The sequence below is a fragment of the Gymnoscopelus microlampas genome (genome assembly GCF_963454915.1).
Source record: "Gymnoscopelus microlampas genome assembly, chromosome: 10".
NCBI lineage: Eukaryota > Metazoa > Chordata > Actinopteri > Myctophiformes > Myctophidae > Gymnoscopelus > Gymnoscopelus microlampas.
The window spans coordinates 4406077-4426945 of NC_139947.1; the positions used below are offsets into that span (position 1 = coordinate 4406077).

The 20869-nt window shown below is 42.7% G+C and overlaps 1 protein-coding gene across 1 annotated transcript in view; it reads right to left on the bottom strand.

Annotated features, from left to right (window-relative positions):
- The window catches only part of LOC311054052 (serrate RNA effector molecule homolog), a gene marked incomplete at its 5' end in the record, with an annotated part of 32705 nt that extends 17674 nt beyond the window's left edge, over positions 1 to 15031 (bottom strand). The window contains 8 exons of the mRNA XM_084069932.1: positions 1 to 113; positions 728 to 881; positions 7278 to 7445; positions 9473 to 9655; positions 11350 to 11490; positions 13981 to 14123; positions 14588 to 14757; positions 15027 to 15031. Coding sequence (XP_083926058.1) covers positions 1 to 113; positions 728 to 881; positions 7278 to 7445; positions 9473 to 9655; positions 11350 to 11490; positions 13981 to 14123; positions 14588 to 14757; positions 15027 to 15031 — 1077 coding nt within the window. The remainder of the gene's footprint in view (positions 114 to 727; positions 882 to 7277; positions 7446 to 9472; positions 9656 to 11349; positions 11491 to 13980; positions 14124 to 14587; positions 14758 to 15026) is intronic.
- Positions 15032 to 20869: the final 5838 nt, after the last annotated feature.

Here is a 20869-nt window from a genome sequence, read left to right on the forward strand (position 1 = left end):
CTCCTGCTCGGCGTCCTTCTTGCCCAGTCTCTGCGCCTCCTCCTCTGTAACCTTCTCTGAGGAGGAGAACAGAGGAGACAGACGCTCCTCACACATCCTCTGGTGTTCTGACACTGTGGAGGAGAATGACATCATTCATATGTAGAGGTCCTCTGACATGTAGAGAAGTGTTACATACTGTCACCTTCTTATGAGAAGATGATACTTTTGCCTAAATCATGTCTTCATAACACTGGACACCTCTGGTAAAATAGATAGGCCCTAGGAAGTTCGGCCATTATACTAAAAGGGGAGGGAACAGCATGATGTTCAAAAAATGACTTATGCCATTAGTTTAGCAAGGTGACGATATTGAACTTAAGTCCAACCTTAGTAAATCGTTTATGAACAACTAAAACCTGTTGTGTGCCTCAACTTCTGCAAGGGCTTTATGCGTGTGTGTGAGTGTGAGTGTGAGTGTGAGTGTGTGTGTGAGTGTGTGTGTGTGTGTGTGTGTGTGTGTGGTGTCTAGTGGACGTCCTCTTCACATTGGTCGCGACGACCTCACTTTTTTTGTTAACCGTTTCTTGATTTCTTGGTCGCCAATGTGCAACCCCAACGGCACCCATAGTTTGAGAACCGCTGATATAGAGTAATAGTAATAGATTACCTTCAGTACTAGAGATCTTGCTGATGGGTAAGGGTCCTCTGACATGGAGCAGCATATAGAGTAATAGTAATAGATTACCTTCAGTACTAGAGATCTTGCTGATGGGTAAGGGTCCTCTGACATGGAGCAGTCCACAGCGATGAGGCACCTCGTCTTCAGAAGGATATTCACAGAAGTTATAATAATCCACTGAATGGACGATACGGAGGTACAGCAGCAACCTGTCCAACACCTACACACACACACACACACACACACACACACACACACACACACACACACACACACACACACACACACACACACACACACACACACACACACACACACACAGGGTTGGGAAGTAACGGATTACATGTAACGCCGTTACGTAACGGAGTACAAAAAAAACGTAACGGTAACGTCCTAGAGTACATTTTAAAATGTGTAATCTGGATTACAGTAACGGGGGTGTTGTAACGGGCGTTACAGGAGGGTTACATTCTCCCCTTCCCCTCATTAATTTTACAAACAAGTTATAAATTATTATAACACCAAACAACCACCTGCAAGAGCGCACACTAGTCCGCACACAGACCGCAATGGATTGGAGTTGAGCAGCGCGTCTCTGTGTCAAAAATCCTCACAGTGAGACTGGAGACTGCTAATGTTGCATCAACAGCGGTGTTGCCAGACTTTGCGAGAGAAATAAGCAAATAGGTCTATGAAAACAAGCACAAAAGAAGCGACTATAAAAGGCCACATAACGCACTTCATAGCTATATATGTCGTCCATTAAACAATGTACATATTTATATACGTTGGCTATTTGAAAATAGACGATCTACAAGCTCACAACCGTTCTACCATTATTTACAAGCAACTTCAGAAAAATGAGCCCAAAGTGGCTTATAATAATCAGACTAGGCAACACTACAGACATCGTGGCTCTCTTTTTAGTCCTCTTTGCAGCGCTGTTCCTGCATAAAAGCCTTTACTCTTAACCTTAAACTGATCAGATGGTTTGGTTAAAGGGACTATAATCTATTAAAGTGTCTTTCTTTGGTTCTGATTGTTACTAGGTTCTGATAGTAACTTGGTATATTCTATTTATTTTTTCTAGTCTATGTATAGCCTTCATCAGCCTGTCAGTGATGCGTTTTCAACAGAAATGCTCATATTGGCAGTCAGCTGTGTAACACTAACTGATTAACGATGGCTCGTTGAGCCTGTATGCGCATTTGACCACATAGCAATCAACAGCACTAATTAATGTCAGTTGTGTGTGTGTGTGTGTGTGTGTGTGTGTGTGTGTGTGTGTGTGTGTGTGTGTGTGTGTGTGTGTGTGTGTGTGTGTGTGTGTGTGTGTGTGTGTGTGTGTGTGTTTAATGTCCAACTGAATGTTTTCTGTAGTGTAGATATCAAGTCTGGGGGGTCTCCAAATATTTGCGTGATAGGACCTTTTTCTTGTATTTACATTAACCACATGAACCCTAATATCCCTATATTCTGAGGGGAACAAGAAGAGGTAGAGGGGAAAAGAGCAGACCAAGTACAGAGCCTAGGCTCAACTTTACTAAGTACTGAGAGTTTGACATGTCTGATAAATACACTGATGACAGTGCTGTTAAACAAGTCTATGAAGCTATCTATGAAATCTATGAAAAGGTTTAATCTGCAATACAAATTTTATACAATATGTAGTGGGGGTTCCTGCTTCATCTCTCCCTTAGCTAAAAACAAACCTTGGGGACCCCTGCTGTAGTAATCAGAGTAGACCCTCTCCCTCACGCTAAACTTAAATGACTTCTAAGTTCCACTTCTCCCCAAAAGGACAACTTTATTTTCCATCCTGAATGACAAGCCTAATATTATTATTGTATTTTGGTTATGTGCGATAACTGCAAGCCAATGTTCAGAGATTCAGTATTTGTCTTAATTTCTTTAATTAACATTTATTTTGTTGGCAATAATTCAACTGTCAGCCAGTGTTTTGAGACATATTGTCTTTTATTGCTACAAAATAAATGATAAAAATAAATTCTACATGCATAAATTATAATTTAAAAATATTTTTTTAAATGAAAAGATCGGATCGGGAAAGATCAGGATCGGCAAATACTCAAAATCAAAAGATCGGGATCGGATCGGGAGCAAAAAAACGTGATCGGGACATCCCTACTTAAAAGTAATCCAAAAGTAACTGAAAGTAACTATAGTTACTTTTTAAATGGAGTAATCGGGATTACGTTACTGACTACATTTTTTAGCAAGTAACTTGTAACTGTAGGGGATTCCTTTTTAAAAGTAACCCTCCCAACCCTGCACACACACACACACACACACACACACACACACACACACACACACACACACACACACACACACACACACACACACACACACACACACACACACACACACACACACACACACACACACACACATTACACACACATTACACTACTTTTATTTCTACTCCACTACATCTCAGAGGCAAATATTGTACTTTTACTACACTACGATTATTTGAAAACTTTAGTTACTAGTTACTTTGTAGATTTTGATTATATATATATATTTCAGCCATTTGAAAATGGCCGATCTACAAGCAAAGAATGTGTCGCGATGTGACACATTGTGAGCTTGTAGATCAGCTATTTTCAAACGATTTAAAAAAAAAAAATTAACTTGTGAAATGGGACATTCTGCACAATGAGAACTTTTACTTTTGGTACATTTTAATACCAATACTTTTGTACTTTAACTCAGGTACATTTTGAATTCTGGACTTTTACTTGTAACATAGTATTTCTGCATTGCAGTATTGATACTTTTACTTTAGTAAAACATTCAAACGTCTCCAAACAAGCCTTTTCCCCAATCAACACACACAGCCGACAATATAGCAGATGCACTGGAAGGTGCAAACTGGGGCTTAGATGCAACAAAACTCCTGGCAACAACCACAGACAATGGCAGCAACATAAAAGCTGCTGTCACAAAAAACTTGAATGGCAATGGTTGAACCGTTTAGGCCATAACATAAATTTGACAGAGACCAACGCAGTGTCCACACCCAATGGAGTTAGTCATTCCATCACTACTGTGTTCTCCCACAGCTACGCCTGTCACAGTTATTACATAATCCTCTAATCGTAATTATTTATTATTATTATATTTATTATTATTAATTATTATTTTTGCATAATCGTCATAATGTTTTTTGAAATATAAAAAAATAGCAGCAATAGCAGATCTACAAGCTTACAACGCATCACTTTGTGCGTTTTTAGATCTATTCAATCATTTCTCTTATTTAATCAAATGTTGGCTGTAAATGTAACGTTGCTTTGTTGGAATGGGTCGGCATTAAGGGATCATTAAAAAGGTGATTATAGGTTCATTCAGTGTGTATTGGGTAAAGGAGCCATCTTGTGGCGATATACTGTAATAGCAGTCTCTGATTGCATCTCAGTTTAGCCCATTTAGACCTGAAACCCATTCTAAAAACGCCTTCTAAATCCTGACCTATATTTTCTGAGAAGAGTCTAGGACGTGTGGAGCGTTTTCCAGAGTGTTTTAGAGAAGAGAGAAGAGTCTAGGATGTGTGGAGTGTTGTCCAGAGTGTTTTAGAGAAGAGTCTAGGACGTGTGGATCGTTGTCCAGGGTGTTTTAGAGAATAGAGAAGAGTCTATGACGTGTGGAGCGTTGTCCAGAGTGTTTTAGAGAAGAGTCTAGGACGTGTGGAGGGTTGTCCAGGGTATTTTAGAGAAGAGAGAAGAGTCTAGGACGTGTGGAGCGTTCTCCAGGGTGTTTTAGAGAAGAGAGAAGAGTCTAGGACGTGTGGAGCGTTGTCCAGAGTGTTTTAGAGAAGAGAGAAGAGTCTAGGACGTGTGGAGCGTTGTCCAGGGTGTTTTAGAGAAGAGAGAAGAGTCTAGGACGTGTGGAGTGTTGTCTAGGACGTGTGGAGCGTTGTCCAGAGTGTTTTAGAGAAGAGAGAAGAGTCTAGGACGTGTGGAGCGTTGTCCAGAGTGTTTTAGAGAAGAGAGAAGAGTCTAGGACGTGTGGAGCGTTGTCCAGGGTGTTTTAGAGAAGAGAGAAGAGTCTAGGACGTGTGGAGCGTTGTCCAGGGTGTTTTAGAGAAGAGAGAAGAGTCTAGGACGTGTGGAGCGTTGTCCAGAGTGTTTTAGAGAAGAGAGAAGAGTCTAGGGCTGTAAATGTAACGTTGCTTTGTTGGAATGGGTCGGCATTAAGGGATCATTAAAAAGGTGATTATAGGTTCATTCAGTGTGTATTGGGTAAAGGAGCCATCTTGTGGCGATATACTGTAATAGCAGTCTCTGATTGCATCTCAGTTTAGCCCATTTAGACCTGAAACCCATTCTAAAAACGCCTTCTAAATCCTGACCTATATTTTCTGAGAAGAGTCTAGGACGTGTGGAGCGTTTTCCAGAGTGTTTTAGAGAAGAGAGAAGAGTCTAGGATGTGTGGAGTGTTGTCCAGAGTGTTTTAGAGAAGAGTCTAGGACGTGTGGATCGTTGTCCAGGGTGTTTTAGAGAATAGAGAAGAGTCTATGACGTGTGGAGCGTTGTCCAGAGTGTTTTAGAGAAGAGTCTAGGACGTGTGGAGGGTTGTCCAGGGTATTTTAGAGAAGAGAGAAGAGTCTAGGACGTGTGGAGCGTTCTCCAGGGTGTTTTAGAGAAGAGAGAAGAGTCTAGGACGTGTGGAGCGTTGTCCAGAGTGTTTTAGAGAAGAGAGAAGAGTCTAGGACGTGTGGAGCGTTGTCCAGGGTGTTTTAGAGAAGAGAGAAGAGTCTAGGACGTGTGGAGTGTTGTCTAGGACGTGTGGAGCGTTGTCCAGAGTGTTTTAGAGAAGAGAGAAGAGTCTAGGACGTGTGGAGCGTTGTCCAGAGTGTTTTAGAGAAGAGAGAAGAGTCTAGGACGTGTGGAGCGTTGTCCAGGGTGTTTTAGAGAAGAGAGAAGAGTCTAGGACGTGTGGAGCGTTGTCCAGGGTGTTTTAGAGAAGAGAGAAGAGTCTAGGACGTGTGGAGCGTTGTCCAGAGTGTTTTAGAGAAGAGAGAAGAGTCTAGGGCTGTAAATGTAACGTTGCTTTGTTGGAATGGGTCGGCATTAAGGGATCATTAAAAAGGTGATTATAGGTTCATTCAGTGTGTATTGGGTAAAGGAGCCATCTTGTGGCGATATACTGTAATAGCAGTCTCTGATTGCATCTCAGTTTAGCCCATTTAGACCTGAAACCCATTCTAAAAACGCCTTCTAAATCCTGACCTATATTTTCTGAGAAGAGTCTAGGACGTGTGGAGCGTTTTCCAGAGTGTTTTAGAGAAGAGAGAAGAGTCTAGGATGTGTGGAGTGTTGTCCAGAGTGTTTTAGAGAAGAGTCTAGGACGTGTGGATCGTTGTCCAGGGTGTTTTAGAGAATAGAGAAGAGTCTATGACGTGTGGAGCGTTGTCCAGAGTGTTTTAGAGAAGAGTCTAGGACGTGTGGAGGGTTGTCCAGGGTATTTTAGAGAAGAGAGAAGAGTCTAGGACGTGTGGAGCGTTCTCCAGGGTGTTTTAGAGAAGAGAGAAGAGTCTAGGACGTGTGGAGCGTTGTCCAGAGTGTTTTAGAGAAGAGAGAAGAGTCTAGGACGTGTGGAGCGTTGTCCAGGGTGTTTTAGAGAAGAGAGAAGAGTCTAGGACGTGTGGAGTGTTGTCTAGGACGTGTGGAGCGTTGTCCAGAGTGTTTTAGAGAAGAGAGAAGAGTCTAGGACGTGTGGAGCGTTGTCCAGAGTGTTTTAGAGAAGAGAGAAGAGTCTAGGACGTGTGGAGCGTTGTCCAGGGTGTTTTAGAGAAGAGAGAAGAGTCTAGGACGTGTGGAGCGTTGTCCAGGGTGTTTTAGAGAAGAGTCTAGGACGTGTGGAGCGTTGTCCAGAGTGTTTTAGAGAAGAGAGAAGAGTCTAGGACGTGTGGAGCGTTGTCCAGAGTGTTTTAGAGAAGAGAGAAGAGTCTAGGACGTGTGGAGCGTTGTCCAGGGTGTTTTAGAGAAGAGAGAAGAGTCTAGGACGTGTGGAGCGTTGTCCAGAGTGTTTTAGAGAAGAGAGAAGAGTCTAGGACGTGTGGAGCGTTGTCCAGGGTGTTTTAGAGAAGAGAGAAGAGTCTAGGACATGTGGAGCGTTGTCCAGAGTGTTTTAGAGAAGAGAGAAGAGTCTAGGACGTGTGGAGCGTTGTCTAGGGTGTTTTAGAGAAGAGAGAAGAGTCTAGGACGTGTGGAGCGTTGTCCAGGGTGTTTTAGGATTAATTAATTTAAATGCATTGACCTTACGTCACGCTGTGGCCACGTTTTGGCGAGAGTAATTCCTTTTAACAGGTTGTTCATGAAAGTCCTTGCGGTCTTGTTTCCAATGAGAACCTGTGAGCAATTATGGGTTAAGAGTCTTGCTCAGGGACAAATTTCATTTCATCGACACATATGCTGGCGCGGCCTGGAATCGAACCTGGGGCAACCAGAGCCTCTGGTTCCCTAGGCGGGCTCACTAACCACTCAGCTATGGCCGCCCATAATGCCCGTGCAGGTTTGCACGTGTCGCGTGCAAACCTGCACGGGCGATAAAAACGTGTGAACGACTATTCGTCGTCCCGGCTCACCTTCAGCAGCTTGTCGTCCGTTTCCATGGTAACATCCGTGGAGGCGGGGTCCTTGCCGTCGCCGGCCTCGTTGCCCCCGGTAACGCCGGTAAGCTCCTCCTCCTCGGCGCTCACCTCCTCTATCAGGTAGTCTGTGATGTTCTTCAACACCGGGTTAGAGTCTGGGAACTGGAGATGAAACGTAATGTAACAGGTAGTCATTGTAATGTTTTAGTGTGTGTTAACGTAATGTAACAGGTAGTTATTTTAATGTTTCAGTGTGTGTTAACATAATGTAACAGGTAGTCATTGTAATGTTTCAGTGTGTGTTAACATAATGTAACAGGTAGTCATTGTAATGTTTCAGTGTGTGTTAACATAATGTAACAGGTAGTCATTGTAATGTTTCAGTGTGTGTTAACATAATGTAACAGGTAGTCATTGTAATGTTTCAGTGTGTGTTAACATAATGTAACAGGTAGTTATTGTAATGTTTCAGTGTGTGCTAGAGCTGCAGCATACTCCAAATTTATATTTATTTATGTTTATTTGACAGGGACAATACAAAAACAATGTATCAAGTCATAAAACATGAAACCGTTGCATTGTATAAGGGGTTTATAACAGAGGCTAATTTGCGACACCAGTCCTCCCTGGTTAGGCCTTTCTATACAAATATCTACTTAGTAAAGAATATTGATTACAAAAAGGACATGCATGAAGTTCTAATCTAAACAAGTACAAACGCAATCACATTCCCAAATTACACAGTCATGAAAACAGTGACGTTAACGTTTTAAAACCTGCCTAACATATTAGTGTTCACAGCTTTGGTTTGATTTCAACCAGTATATGACATCACAGCTAACTTTTCTCGGTTTCGGCATCCCAAAATTGTTTTTCTTTCTGACTAACCTGGCATCACCAGGCTTTCAAAAAGGAGGAAACTGTGTTGATTTTGACAGCACATTTTGATTTAGTTTTAGTCATAGTCTTTTGAACAAAATTCCATTTCATATTTTAGTCAAATGAAATGTTTTAGTTTTAGTCTAGTTTTAGTCGACTAAATATCATAAGATTATAGTCGACTAAATCTACTGTTGATTTAGTTGACTAAAATGTATGTTGGCGGTGCCTTGATGGCGTCGTAATGGCTGATTTTACACTTGGTTGCTGAAAATAACAGATCTAGGACGTGTTCGGCTAGGACCGGTAGGCAGCGGTTCCGGTAGGAGACACAATGGAGACTCTCCTACCGGAACCGCTGCTGGTCATTAAATTATTTCTATTTCTACGTGTACGTGCCATTTTGAACACGTTCTGTACAGCACTTTGAAACTATGTTTGGAAAAGCGCTTTACAAATACATTCATCATCATTTGTCCATTTCTGGTGACAGACACAGCGGAAGAATTGTGTGTCATCTCTCGCTATTAATGCAAAATAACATCTGGTTGTGTTTGTAGAGGAATTAAAGAGGTGTGTAGCTCCTATACCCTCCTAGAACAACCTCTCTTGAATGTCGTAAAGGCACTGACAAAGTTCTTTATGTTCTAATGAACCTGTTCAGATCGTTATGTTCTAATGAACCTGTTCAGATCGTTATGTTCTAATGAACCTGCAGAGTTCTTTATGTTCTGGTATCCAGGGTGTGTGGATCAGTGTACCTGTCAGTCTGCCTGTGTGTCAGTGTACCTGTCTGTCTGCCTGCGTATCAGTCTACCCGTCTGTCTGCCTACGTGTCAGTGTACCTGTCTGTCTGTCTTTGTGTTCAGCCTGATCTCACACAACACAGTGAAATAACACAGATTGACAATTCCGTAAATAGACGACTAGAAAACGCCAAAAGCTGTGCATAGGAGCCATGAATCCCACGGTGAAATAACACGGGTTGCAACCCGGAAGCAGAGCAGTCCCCACAACATGATTTACCATTCTGTGCCCATCGGTATATAACCGATCGCTTGAGCCTCAGTCGGATCAAGCGAACGTGGCAACGTTCGGCGCGGCAACTCGCTCGCTCCGTGTTGCCGCTCCTATGCACGGCGTTTGGGGTTTTCTAGTCGTCTATTTACGGAATTTCAATCCTGTGTTATTTCACCGTGTTGGGGTGAGATCGGGTTGGTGTCTGTCTCCCAGAGCAGTGTACCTGTCTGTCTGCCTGTGTGTCTGTCTCCCACAGCAGTCCTTGTGTATCCACCAGGGTGTGGACCTACCTGTCTGTCTGTCAGTGTGTCTGTCTCCCACAGCAGTCCTCTGGTATCCAGGGTGTGGATCAGTCTGGCAGACAGCTTGATGTCGTTCCTGACGACAGGTTTATGGTGAGTGAGACCGTTGACGTTACGAACCCGACGGGCCAGATCCCTGTTCACCACCGGAGCTAGTTCACAGTCACGCAGCTACACACACACACACACACACACACACACACACACACACACACACACACACACACACACACACACACACAGTTAGACTGGAGAGCAGGGTTCGTACTTCCACACATTTCCCATTTAAAATGCCACACTTTGCCAGAACTCTCAGTAGATTTTTCACACCATATATATTTACATCCTTGGCGTTTATGTAACTGAACTTCTTCGCTTCTCAAGTCCAACCGTTAATTTATGTTCCATTCTGACTATGTAGGCTCTGCTTATATGATGCCAAGAGATAATTGTAGATCAGCCATTTTCCTTTTTAAGGACAACTTTAGTTTTTTACAACCAAGGTTTATGTTTTAGATTGTAATTAAAGTAAATAAAATATGAGTGTAATTTTTTATTTATTTACTGCTTTCTATAGTTTTAGCAATTTTCGCGATCTTTTTTACAGTGGGCGGGGGCATTCTGTCCGGTGGCTAAATATGTCTTTTTTTACACAATAACCCGGTGTTTTCTTTATTATTATTTACAGTAGCTCTTCTAGCCCCCAATAACTCACATCTGGCCATCAAAGACCACAGGACCTTTTTTATTGTGTAAAAAAAGCATGTAATGAAATGCCCAAAATAGGGACACACGGCTGAAAGTGTCATGTAAATGTATATAACTGTATACTGTACATTCAACCCCTACAGTAACATAAGTGATGTTTATGTACAATTCACCAGCCAACTAGACTTTGGCTGTTCATAAAGTATAACAACAATACTGTTTACCAGATATATATATATTTTTTTTTATCCCGCGATTTTGTAATCCTAATTTTTTCACCCGGTGCCAAAGTGATCCTGGGCGCTACACTCCCCTTACCAGCCAAGGGAGGCCAGGGCCGAGCTCATGCCTCCTTCAATGCATGAGAGCCAACTGACCTTCTTGTCACCTGACAGGGGGGAGTTTCCCTGGTAGGACGTAGCGCGTGGAAAGAACACATTATTCCAACCATAGATATATATAAAGGCTAGATAGCTCAAGGGGGCGGCGCAAGCGTAGCTCAACCGCGGCCATCTTGCGACGGTCACTCATAACATTATGTCTATGGTGCATATACTTTGAAATAACCATAGCGTGCTCAATTTTCAAACGGTTTGGTGTTTTGTAAACACCAAAGATGTAGTTATGATACTGCATACTTATAATCATAAGCATGTTTTTTTTTTTAAATACAATAATATCATAACTACATCTTTGGTGTTTACAAAACACCAAACCGTTTGAAAATCAGATGAAAATTGAGCACGCTATGGTTATTTCAAAGTATATGCACCATAGACATAATGTTATGAATGACCGTCCCAAGATGGCCGCCATGTGGCGACGTCGTACTCCATTGGCCAGCAGCGCGGGTGAGTCATCTAGCCTTTATATATATCTATGATTCCAACCAGTTCCCTTCCCCTCCATCAGGCGCACCGGCTGACCAGGGGGAGGCAGTATAGTGACCAGGATTACTACATGTTTTTGTGAGGGTATTAACTACCCTGAGAGACACAGGGAGAACATGCAAACTCCACACAGAGTGGGCCCTTTCACCAACCCCACCTAGGGTATGGGCATTACCAGATAATTATAAATAAGTAAACTAACTGCACCAGTCCTACCTATACGAGTACTAACGCCAATATACGGTGTGGGGGGTGTGTGTGTGTTACCCTGATGTTCTGAAGGTTCCAGCAGGTCTCTTTGATGTTGACAGTGGGATCAAAGGTCACCCAGCAGCGCCTGAAGAACCTCCTGTCAGGCTGAGGGTCAGAGAGCGCCACCCGCAGGAACCCCGGGTACCTACGACACAACTACACACACACACACACACACACACACACACACACACACACACACACACACACACACAGGTTAGCATCTAATTTGATATAATGTGCATTAAAACAGTAACAAATTACAATAGATCAAGACAAAACGATATATACATTCCACAAATCTTTTTATTGATTTGTCTTGATGTTTTCATGACTATAAGGTCAAATTAAAGTACTTTTCAGTAAGCTCTCAATGTCTTTCTTTGTTTGTTATTCCATTTGTAACTTTCCATGTGCTACAGAGGCTGAGAAAAACTCATGTTTTATTGAACGTTGACAGTTCTGTAGTGTTTCAGAAAACTCTGAGGTTTTAGGATGTTTTTAGAATCATCCTCAGGTCTAAATGGCTCCGTCACATATCTGTGGAGTACCACTGCCCTCTCCTGGCGCTATTGGTGTGCTGCTATTGTAATCTCATGACTGGAACTCTGTCAGTACAGGCTCAGTCTATGAACCATGTGAAAAGCCCCCCCCTGCATTATGTTTAGGTATTATCATTGTAAACTTATGTTCCTAATGCTCTACATACAGCCAACCAGTTGATGAAATCACAGAGTGAGGCTTTAATGAAACTTCCCAGAGCGTTTTATGAAGATCTTCTTCATTTAAGTACATCTTATGTCTAGGTCTGTCACAATTAATACATCATCGTCTAATGGCAATTATTTGAGATAATCGTCATAATCGTTTCCATGTTGAAAGATTTTCACACATTTTGAAATATTAAAAATAGCAGAAGTAGCTGATCTACAAGTTTACAACGAGTCACGAAGTGACGCGTTGTAAACTTGTAGATCAGCTACTTCAGCTATTTTTACATGAATACAAATATTCAATAAATCAATAATTTCTTTGTATATTTCAGTTATTTGTCATGTCTGTCCTGTGTGATGTTTGATAGTGAAGTCTATGGTGGCAGGAATGTATAGATTACCAAGCATATGTATTGTGTATTTGTTGGTTATCTCATTGAAGCAAGGCTTCACATAAATGTGCTAATTCCAACTCAGCTACAGCTGTCCATCTAACAGCTGAGCTGACTCCTCCATGCTACTCTGACTCTGTCAGCTATTTCTATATGTGTATCTATGTTTGTGTCGCTCTTATCTTCAGTAAACACCTTATATATGACCATTTAGAATAGCATCTCTGGTACAGTGTGGACTTTAAGAACTGTGTTAGATGGGTGCTCGGGAGGTCTTGTGCCCTAGCCTGGTTCCAGACGAATCTGCCTTTGCAAAATTGCATGCACTTTAGCCCTCGGCAGATTAGGTCTGGCCCCCCTCCATAGAGATTTCAATTCTCTCCCTCCGCAGTTGTGCGGAGCCAACCAGGGCCCAGTATCCAAATGTGGGCGGGCTTATCACCTTATTTGGAGCAATGACGTACAAGGAAGCACTGCTCTGATTGGTTCGTTCAAGGAAGCACTGCTCTGATTGGTTTAGGTCTAACCAATAGAGTCCGTTTGGATCTTTTTGTAACCGCCCCTTGGAAGAAAATCTACCGTTGATAGGGACCAGACTAATATCCACGCAGTGTGTCGTGTGATATTGTCTGGCTACGCGAGGCTACTTGTGCCCCGGAGGGGCTGCAGTACAGGAGCAGGCCACTAGGCCTGTTTCATATGATCTGTAATTCTGTATGCTGTTGCTCAGCTGAATCTTCCTAAATAAATGACCAACACTTCACCTGACTGGGATATTAATATTTCCATAATAAGTCTAAAAGGCTTCATATGTTTCAGTGTTCAGTGCCAAACACACAATTAAATCCCAATTATTTGAGTGACAATTAATGGTCAACTTAAATTTGTAATGGTGACGGTGCTGTGCATGTAGGACGTTGAAAATGCTTTGAAATATTCCATTTCACTCATGCATATTTGTATCATCATCAGTGTATTATCTCTCTATAAATTCCCCAAATCTCTGCGTGTGTGTCTGTCCTGATCTCTCAGACACACCAGAGATTCTGTGCATTCAATAGATCAGAGTTCTTGAGATACACACAGAACAGTTACACACACACACACACACAGATTTACAGATGTCTACATATTAGGCTGATATGGGCTGATCCTAGGACTGTGTGTTGTTGCTGTTGTTGTTGTTCTGTGTTTTATCTTTACCCGGTGTATTCGTTTTTAGATTTTTCTGTGCAGCACTTTGTAAACGTTGAGTTGTAAAATGTGCTACAGTATATAAATGAAGTGGATTGGATTTAGACTCTCAGACTCAAAACTTAGAATATTTTGTTATTGTTGGATAAGATTTTGTCCACAATTCCATCCATGCTGTATTGATGTTGGTTCAATGGGAGAGATAACAGGCAAACGCTGATCAAAATGACATTTAATTAAGTAATGCAGATGTTTAACAATAATTAAACAAATGGACCCTTAGGGTCCATTTGGTCTGTACTGTGTTGATAAATGAGGACCAAAGAAGTCTAACATGAACACAGTACCTTGTCATCAGTGTCAGCCTTCCCAGCAGCCTCTCCAGTCTCTGGCTCTTCAGTCTTGTCGTCTCCAGTGCTCCCAGTGGGGGGAGGAACACAAGCCCCTCCCCCCCGCCCGCCACTACGGAGGCCGAGGGAACCTCCAACACCTGGAGGTCATGATCTGTACCGCCCTCCATCTTTATGACCGCTACACACATACAGAGAGAGAGAGAGAGAGAGAGAGACAGATGAGACACAAAGAGAGAGACAGACAGAGAGACAGACAGAGACAGACAGAGACAAAGAGATAGAGACAGGGTTGTCACGATCATGACATTTTACTTGATTAACTCATTCAGTGCCATTGACGTCTAACACGTCTAAATCTACAGTTGATTTCGTCAACTGAAAAGTATTTTGTTGGGCCGTTATTTATATTTTGCTGTGTGCCGAATAATTTTTCGTCACAGTTTTAGTCAACAGAACTCAATCAGCCGACACCTGACGGTGACTATATGGACATTCTACCAAAAAATAAAGTCAATGTGTGAATGAACCAATCAACTGTCTAGGATGGAACTCCAGCAATTCAATTTATAAATACATAAATAAATAAATCTCTCTACTATACCTGCATCCATCAGTTTGATGATCTTGGGGGCGTGTTCCATGTTGAGTGACAGGTCATCCAGCCAACCGTTCTCCAACAGGAAGAGGAAGACGGACAGCCTGGTCTTGAGGGCGGCCAGAGACTCCGCCTTCTTCGTTGTGATGTCATCGGGGTGGTACTTAGAACGAAACCTGAGAGAAAGAGAGAGAGAGCAAAATGTATATACTATGAGAGTGAGTGAGTGAGTGAGTGAGTGAGTGAGTGAGTGAGTGAGTGAGTGAGTGTTGTATTGATACAGTAAATAATCCTGTTACAATTATTACATAGTCGCCTAATCGCCATTATTTTAGGTAACCACAATAATTATGCATAATCATCATTATCGTCATAATCATTTCCATGTTGAAACATTTTCACACACTTTACACAAATAGCATAAATTGTAGATTTACAAGCTTACAACATTTACGCTATTTAAAAAATGATATAAAATGATGAAATATGTCAGTCATTTCTTTATATATTACAGTTATTTATCATAAATATCATAAATATCGCCTCTCAAAATCCAACCCCACGTCCAAGTCGTGAGAGGCGGTAACAGCTAAAAAGTACGGGATTGCCAGGTAGGGCGAAGTATGGCGGGTGGATTGCCACCCAGGCCGTTATGGTAGCCATGAAGGCCTGCCTGGACCTACCTGAAAATATGCTGGCCAACGGGGCCCTGGTAAAGCTAGGTGGACCAATCATTCGCTTAGTGGATAAACATGATTACAGAAACATTTATGAAAAACATTCAGCAAGGTTTGGAAGTGGAAGGTGTCTCTCCCCAGACAAGAATGACGCTGGACAACGAAAGCCGAAAGGAGGTTGTTCAGCTGACCCCCCTTCTTACAACCAAACACACCACAAAGATAGGCGCCTGGAACATTCGAACAATGTTCCAAGCTGGTAAAGCATGCCAGATAGCAGCGGAAATGAAGCAGTACAACCTTTCCCTAATAGGACTCAGCGAAACCAGATGGACCCAATCAGGAAAAACACAACTCTCAAGTGGAGAAACTATAATCTACTCAGGCCACGACCAGGACAATGCCCCACACACAGAAGGAGTTGGAATCATGCTCTCAAGAGAAGCAGCCAGGTCCCTCATGGAGTGGGAGGCGGTGAACGAGCGTATCATCACGGCAAGGTTCTTCACCAAAGCTAAGAAAGTCACCATCATCCAGGTCTACGCACCAACAAACGAGGCAGAACAGCAATCAAAAGACAACTTCTACGAAATACTACAGCAAGTCATTATTAAACAGAGGAAAAAAGACATCATCATCTTGGCGGGTGCATTTCTCCTTTCCGACATGTCGCCTTTCCGACGTTGACGAACCCTATACCTAACCCTAACCGCACGCGGAAGCCACTAGTCGGAGTGGTGAGATGTCGGAATGGAGAGTGAACACCCATCTTGACAGGAGACTTTAATTCCAAGATAGGCCAAGACAACACAGGGAAAGAACAAGTAATGGGCAAACACGGTCTAGGAGAAATGAACAACAATGGAGAACAATTCACAGATTTCTGCGCATTCCATAACCTCGTCATAGGAGGTAGTGTGTTCCCACACAAAAGAGTGCACAAAGCCACATGGGTTTCCCCAGACCACAAAACCGAAAATCAAATCGACCATATATGCATCAGCAAGAAATTCAGGAGATCCCTCCAAGACGTCAGGGTGAAAACAGGAGCGGATGCAGCTTCAGATCATCATCTCCTAACAGGAACATTCCGTCTAAAACTCAAGAAATTCACAAATACAGCAAGAAAAGTCAGCACAAGGTACAATGTCAGCCTCCTCCAGGACCAGAACATCAGAGAGACATTCCAAATCAGCCTCTCAAATCGGTTCCAGCCCCTGATCCAACTGGAAGAACAACACCAAACAGTGGACCAGCGTTGGCAGAACATGAAGAGGGCATGGATAGAGACATGTGAGGACACATGTGGGAGGAAGACAAGACAGCACAAGGAGTGGATCTCAGGAGAAACTCTACAGAAAATACAGACCCGTAAACAGGCCAAAGACAGTCTCAACAATAGCCGTACAAGAGCAGCAAAAGCAAAAGCACAACAACATTACACCACAGTAGACAAACTGGTAAAAAAGAGCATCAAGAAAGACAAAAAACAATTCATCAACAACCTAGCAACGCAAGCAGAAGAAGCAGCAGCTCAACACAACATGAAGGAACTTTACGACATCACACGGAAATTGGCAGACAAACGCAAAACCCCAGACAGACCAATATTAGACAAAGAAGGGAAAACACTCACAAAGCAAGAGGACCAGTTGAAGAGATGGGCTGAGCACTTCAGGGACATACTGAACAGACCCAGACCAACCGAACTAGACAACATCCCTCCCTCCGCACACCCCCTACGTCTCAATACAAATAAGCCCAATAAACAAGAAATAAAAAATGCCATTAAAAAACTGAAAAACAATAAAGCTCCAGGACCTGACGGAATACCCCCAGAAGCCCTCAAAGCAGACCCGGAAACAGCGACAACAGTACTTCACCAACTCTTCGGACAGATCTGGGAAGAAGAAAAGGTGCCAAGCGACTGGACAGAAGGATACCTAGTGAAAATCCCCAAAAAAGGCAACCTGAAAGACTGTAACAACTACAGGGGCATTATGCTTACATCGGTGCCAGGAAAGACACTAAGTAGGATCATCCTGGAAAGACTCTCAAAAGAGCTAGACAAACAACTCAGAGAACAACAAGCAGGTTTCCGACAAGACAGATCATGCACCGATCACATTGCCACCCTTCGCATCATTATAGAACAGACCTTGGAATGGAACACATCTCTCAACCTCACATTCATTGATTTCCACAAAGCATTTGACAGTTTGGACAGAGACATTCTATGGAAACTCATGGCACATTATGGTATTCCAAAAAAGTTCATAACCATCACACAACAGCTATATCTACAATCATCCTGCAGAGTAATACACAACGGACACCTCACAGACAGCTTCACAGTAGAGACAGGAGTCAGTCAGGGCTGTTTACTGTCTCCTTTTCTCTTCCTCTTGGCGGTCGACTGGATCATGAAGACAACCACAGCCGAACAAAACCTAGGCATCCAGTGGACAATGTGGTCCCAACCAGAAGATCTGGACTTTGCCGACGACATAGTCCTCCTGTCACACACACAAACACAATTACAAACCAAACTCACAAAACTTGCCATAACAGCAGACACTACAGGACTTCATATGAACAAAACCAAAACCAAGGTGATGACTATAGACAAAACAAACAATGCCATTAACCTGGACGGAGAGGCACTAGAGGAGGTGGACACATACACCTACCTGGGAAGCATTGTTGGGAAGGACGGAGGCAGCGACAAAGACATACAAGCAAGAATAGGGAAGGCTAGAACAGCATTCTTAATACTAAGGCAAGTATGGAACTCAAAACACATCTCCACAAAAATCAAACTCCGCATTTTCAACTCCAATGTCAAGTCAGTTCTACTCTACGGGGCGGAAACATGGAGAACCACTAAAGAAACATCAAACAAACTACAAACATTCATCAACAGATGCCTACGACACATCCTGGCAATTTACTGGCCTAACACCATCACAAATGAAGAGCTCTGGCAAACCACACAACAAGAACAAATAGAAACCGAAATTAAACGCAGGAAATGGGGCTGGATTGGGCACACCCTGAGGAAACCATCCTCCAATATTACCAGGCAGGCCTTAACATGGAACCCTCAGGGGAAAAGAAAACAAGGAAGACCCAGAAACAGCTGGAAAAGGTCTGTCGAGGCAGAACTCAGGGAAAAAAGAACATCTTGGAAGGAAGCAGAGAAAATCGCCCAACACCGAACTAGCTGGAGGAAATTCATAAATGACCTATGCTCCCCAAAGAGCAAAAGGGTTTAAGAAGATCATAAATATCATAACTGTGTGCAATTTTTGATTGTGAAGCGTAAAAGGCAAACATAAATTAAATGTATTTATAACTCATATGTTCTAATATTCAACGGCCAAACACACAGTTAAATCCTTAATCACAATTGTTCGTGACAATTAATGGTTATAAACTTAAATATAATGTTTACAACCATAACAGTAAACACTATGTTCTATAACATCATGTTCTATAAGAATGTTTACATATGATAACCGGTGTATGACGTCACGTGACGTGTTGCTACCACAATGCATCATCTACCTACGACGTCATGGCATGACGTCATAACACCTTTACTGTAACCAATCACCTGTTTGAACTTATCAAAGCGTTATGATGACGTCAGACTGCCCTCATTTTAACTTTATCTAAATGCTGTGTGTGTGTGTGTGTGTGTGTGTGTGTGTGTGTGTGTGTGTGTGTGTGTGTGTGTGTGTGTGTGTGTGTGTGTGTGTGTCTTACCGGAGTGTGTGTGTGTGTGTGTGTGTGTGTGTGTGTGTGTGTGTGTGTGTGTGTGTGTGTGTGTGTGTGTGTGTGTGTGTGTGTGTGTGTGTGTGTGTGTCTCAGCAAGCACCGCTGGCTCCGGGTTCAGACTCCCATCATGTCCGGTTCACACACGACTAACACACACACACACACACACACACACACACACACACACACACACACACACACACACACACACACACACACATGAATAAACACACACAGTGTGCGTGTATGTGAGGACGGGGTCAGCCTCCGTCACACAAAAGAAAGTTTGATTAAAACTTTAGGAGAAAAAAGAGAAACTACCTTCAGAGTTAAAGGAGTAAACCGGTAATTTAAGGAATTCCTTTGGTGTGTTTGTTACATCCATAAAGTAACGCTTATTCGGTTGGTTTACGGTTTGTTTGTTCGGTCGGTTATTCGGTCAATTGTTCGTTCGGTCGGTCGGTCAGTTCGGACACAGCGCTGGAATCACGGCAGGAAAAAAGGTTCTATTTGTGTCTGTGTGTCCTTCGTTCTTCTGTCCGTCGTTGTTTGTGTCGGTCAGAATAACAGAACTACAGACTCTGTAGTTTAGAGAGTTGTTGTTGTTGTTTTGGAGGAAAAGTGACCAAAAAAAGAATGGAGAGGGAGAGAGGGCTGGCCCCGGTGGCCGGGCTGCTGGGTGACTGTGCGCGTGCGTGTGACGTACAACGTGTGTGTGTGTGTGTGTGTGTGTGTGTGTGTGTGTGTGTGTGTGTGTGTGTGTGTGTTTGTGTGGGGAGTGTGCGCGCGGCCCCGCGACGGAGAGAGCGTGCCTGACTGACCCCTCCTCCTCTCCTCTCCGCCCTCTGCTCTCCTCTCTCCTCCTCGCGAGGTGACGGGACTCTCGCGAGACGTCCCACACGCCGTCATTTAAAGTGACAGTATTATAGTGGCTTGGCCGTGGTTATGGCGCAACTTGTTCCTGGTGTTTGCACTTTCTCCATTTAAACCCATACATCTACATAAACGTTCATATTTCTAATATAAAGTGCTTACCCTATATGGCCATGGATGCAAAAAGTTGAAACGCTAGAGTATAAGTATCCGTATCTTCTCTATTGTTCAATAAAAAGCATTTTAATCCGATCGGTGGCCATTTTGTCATAGAGTTATAACGTATCAGAGTGCAGTACACCTTCAAACCAATAGGGTCGCGCAGTTGAAAGCATAGAAAATGTTGACAAAATGGCCAGCAATCGGATTAAAATGCTTTTTATTGAACAATATGGAAGATACGGGTACTTAGACCCAAGCGTTTTAACTTGTTACATCCGTGACCGTGAGGTCAGCACTTTATATTTGAAATGTGAACGTTTATGTAGATGTACGGGTTGTAAATGGAGAAAGTGGCAAAACGAGGTACAAGTTGTGCCATGACTGTAATGTTAGAGAGTCAATAGTGACTGTACTTTTACAGTCGGTTGTCAGGGGGCCCTTGGGGGTCCAGCAAAATCTAGCCTCATTCCCAGTGGTGGAAAAAGTACTCAATGTCTTTACTTAAGTAAAAGTATCAATACTGCAATGTAGAAATACTCTGTTACAAGGAAAATGGAAACAAGCCAATGGCTTTCTTGTTTTGTTTTTTTCAATTCCTATTACTGACCTTGTATTGAACTGTACTTTCATGTGCTTTTTTTCTGCAAACTTCTAATAAAGTATTCAATCAATCAATCATGTAGAAGTCACTTCTTCAAAATGTTTGAGTAAAAGTTCAAAGGTATCTGAAGTGTTCTTGAGCAAGACACTGAACCACTAACTGCTCCCAATGAGCAGGTTGGTGTCTTCCTCTGCT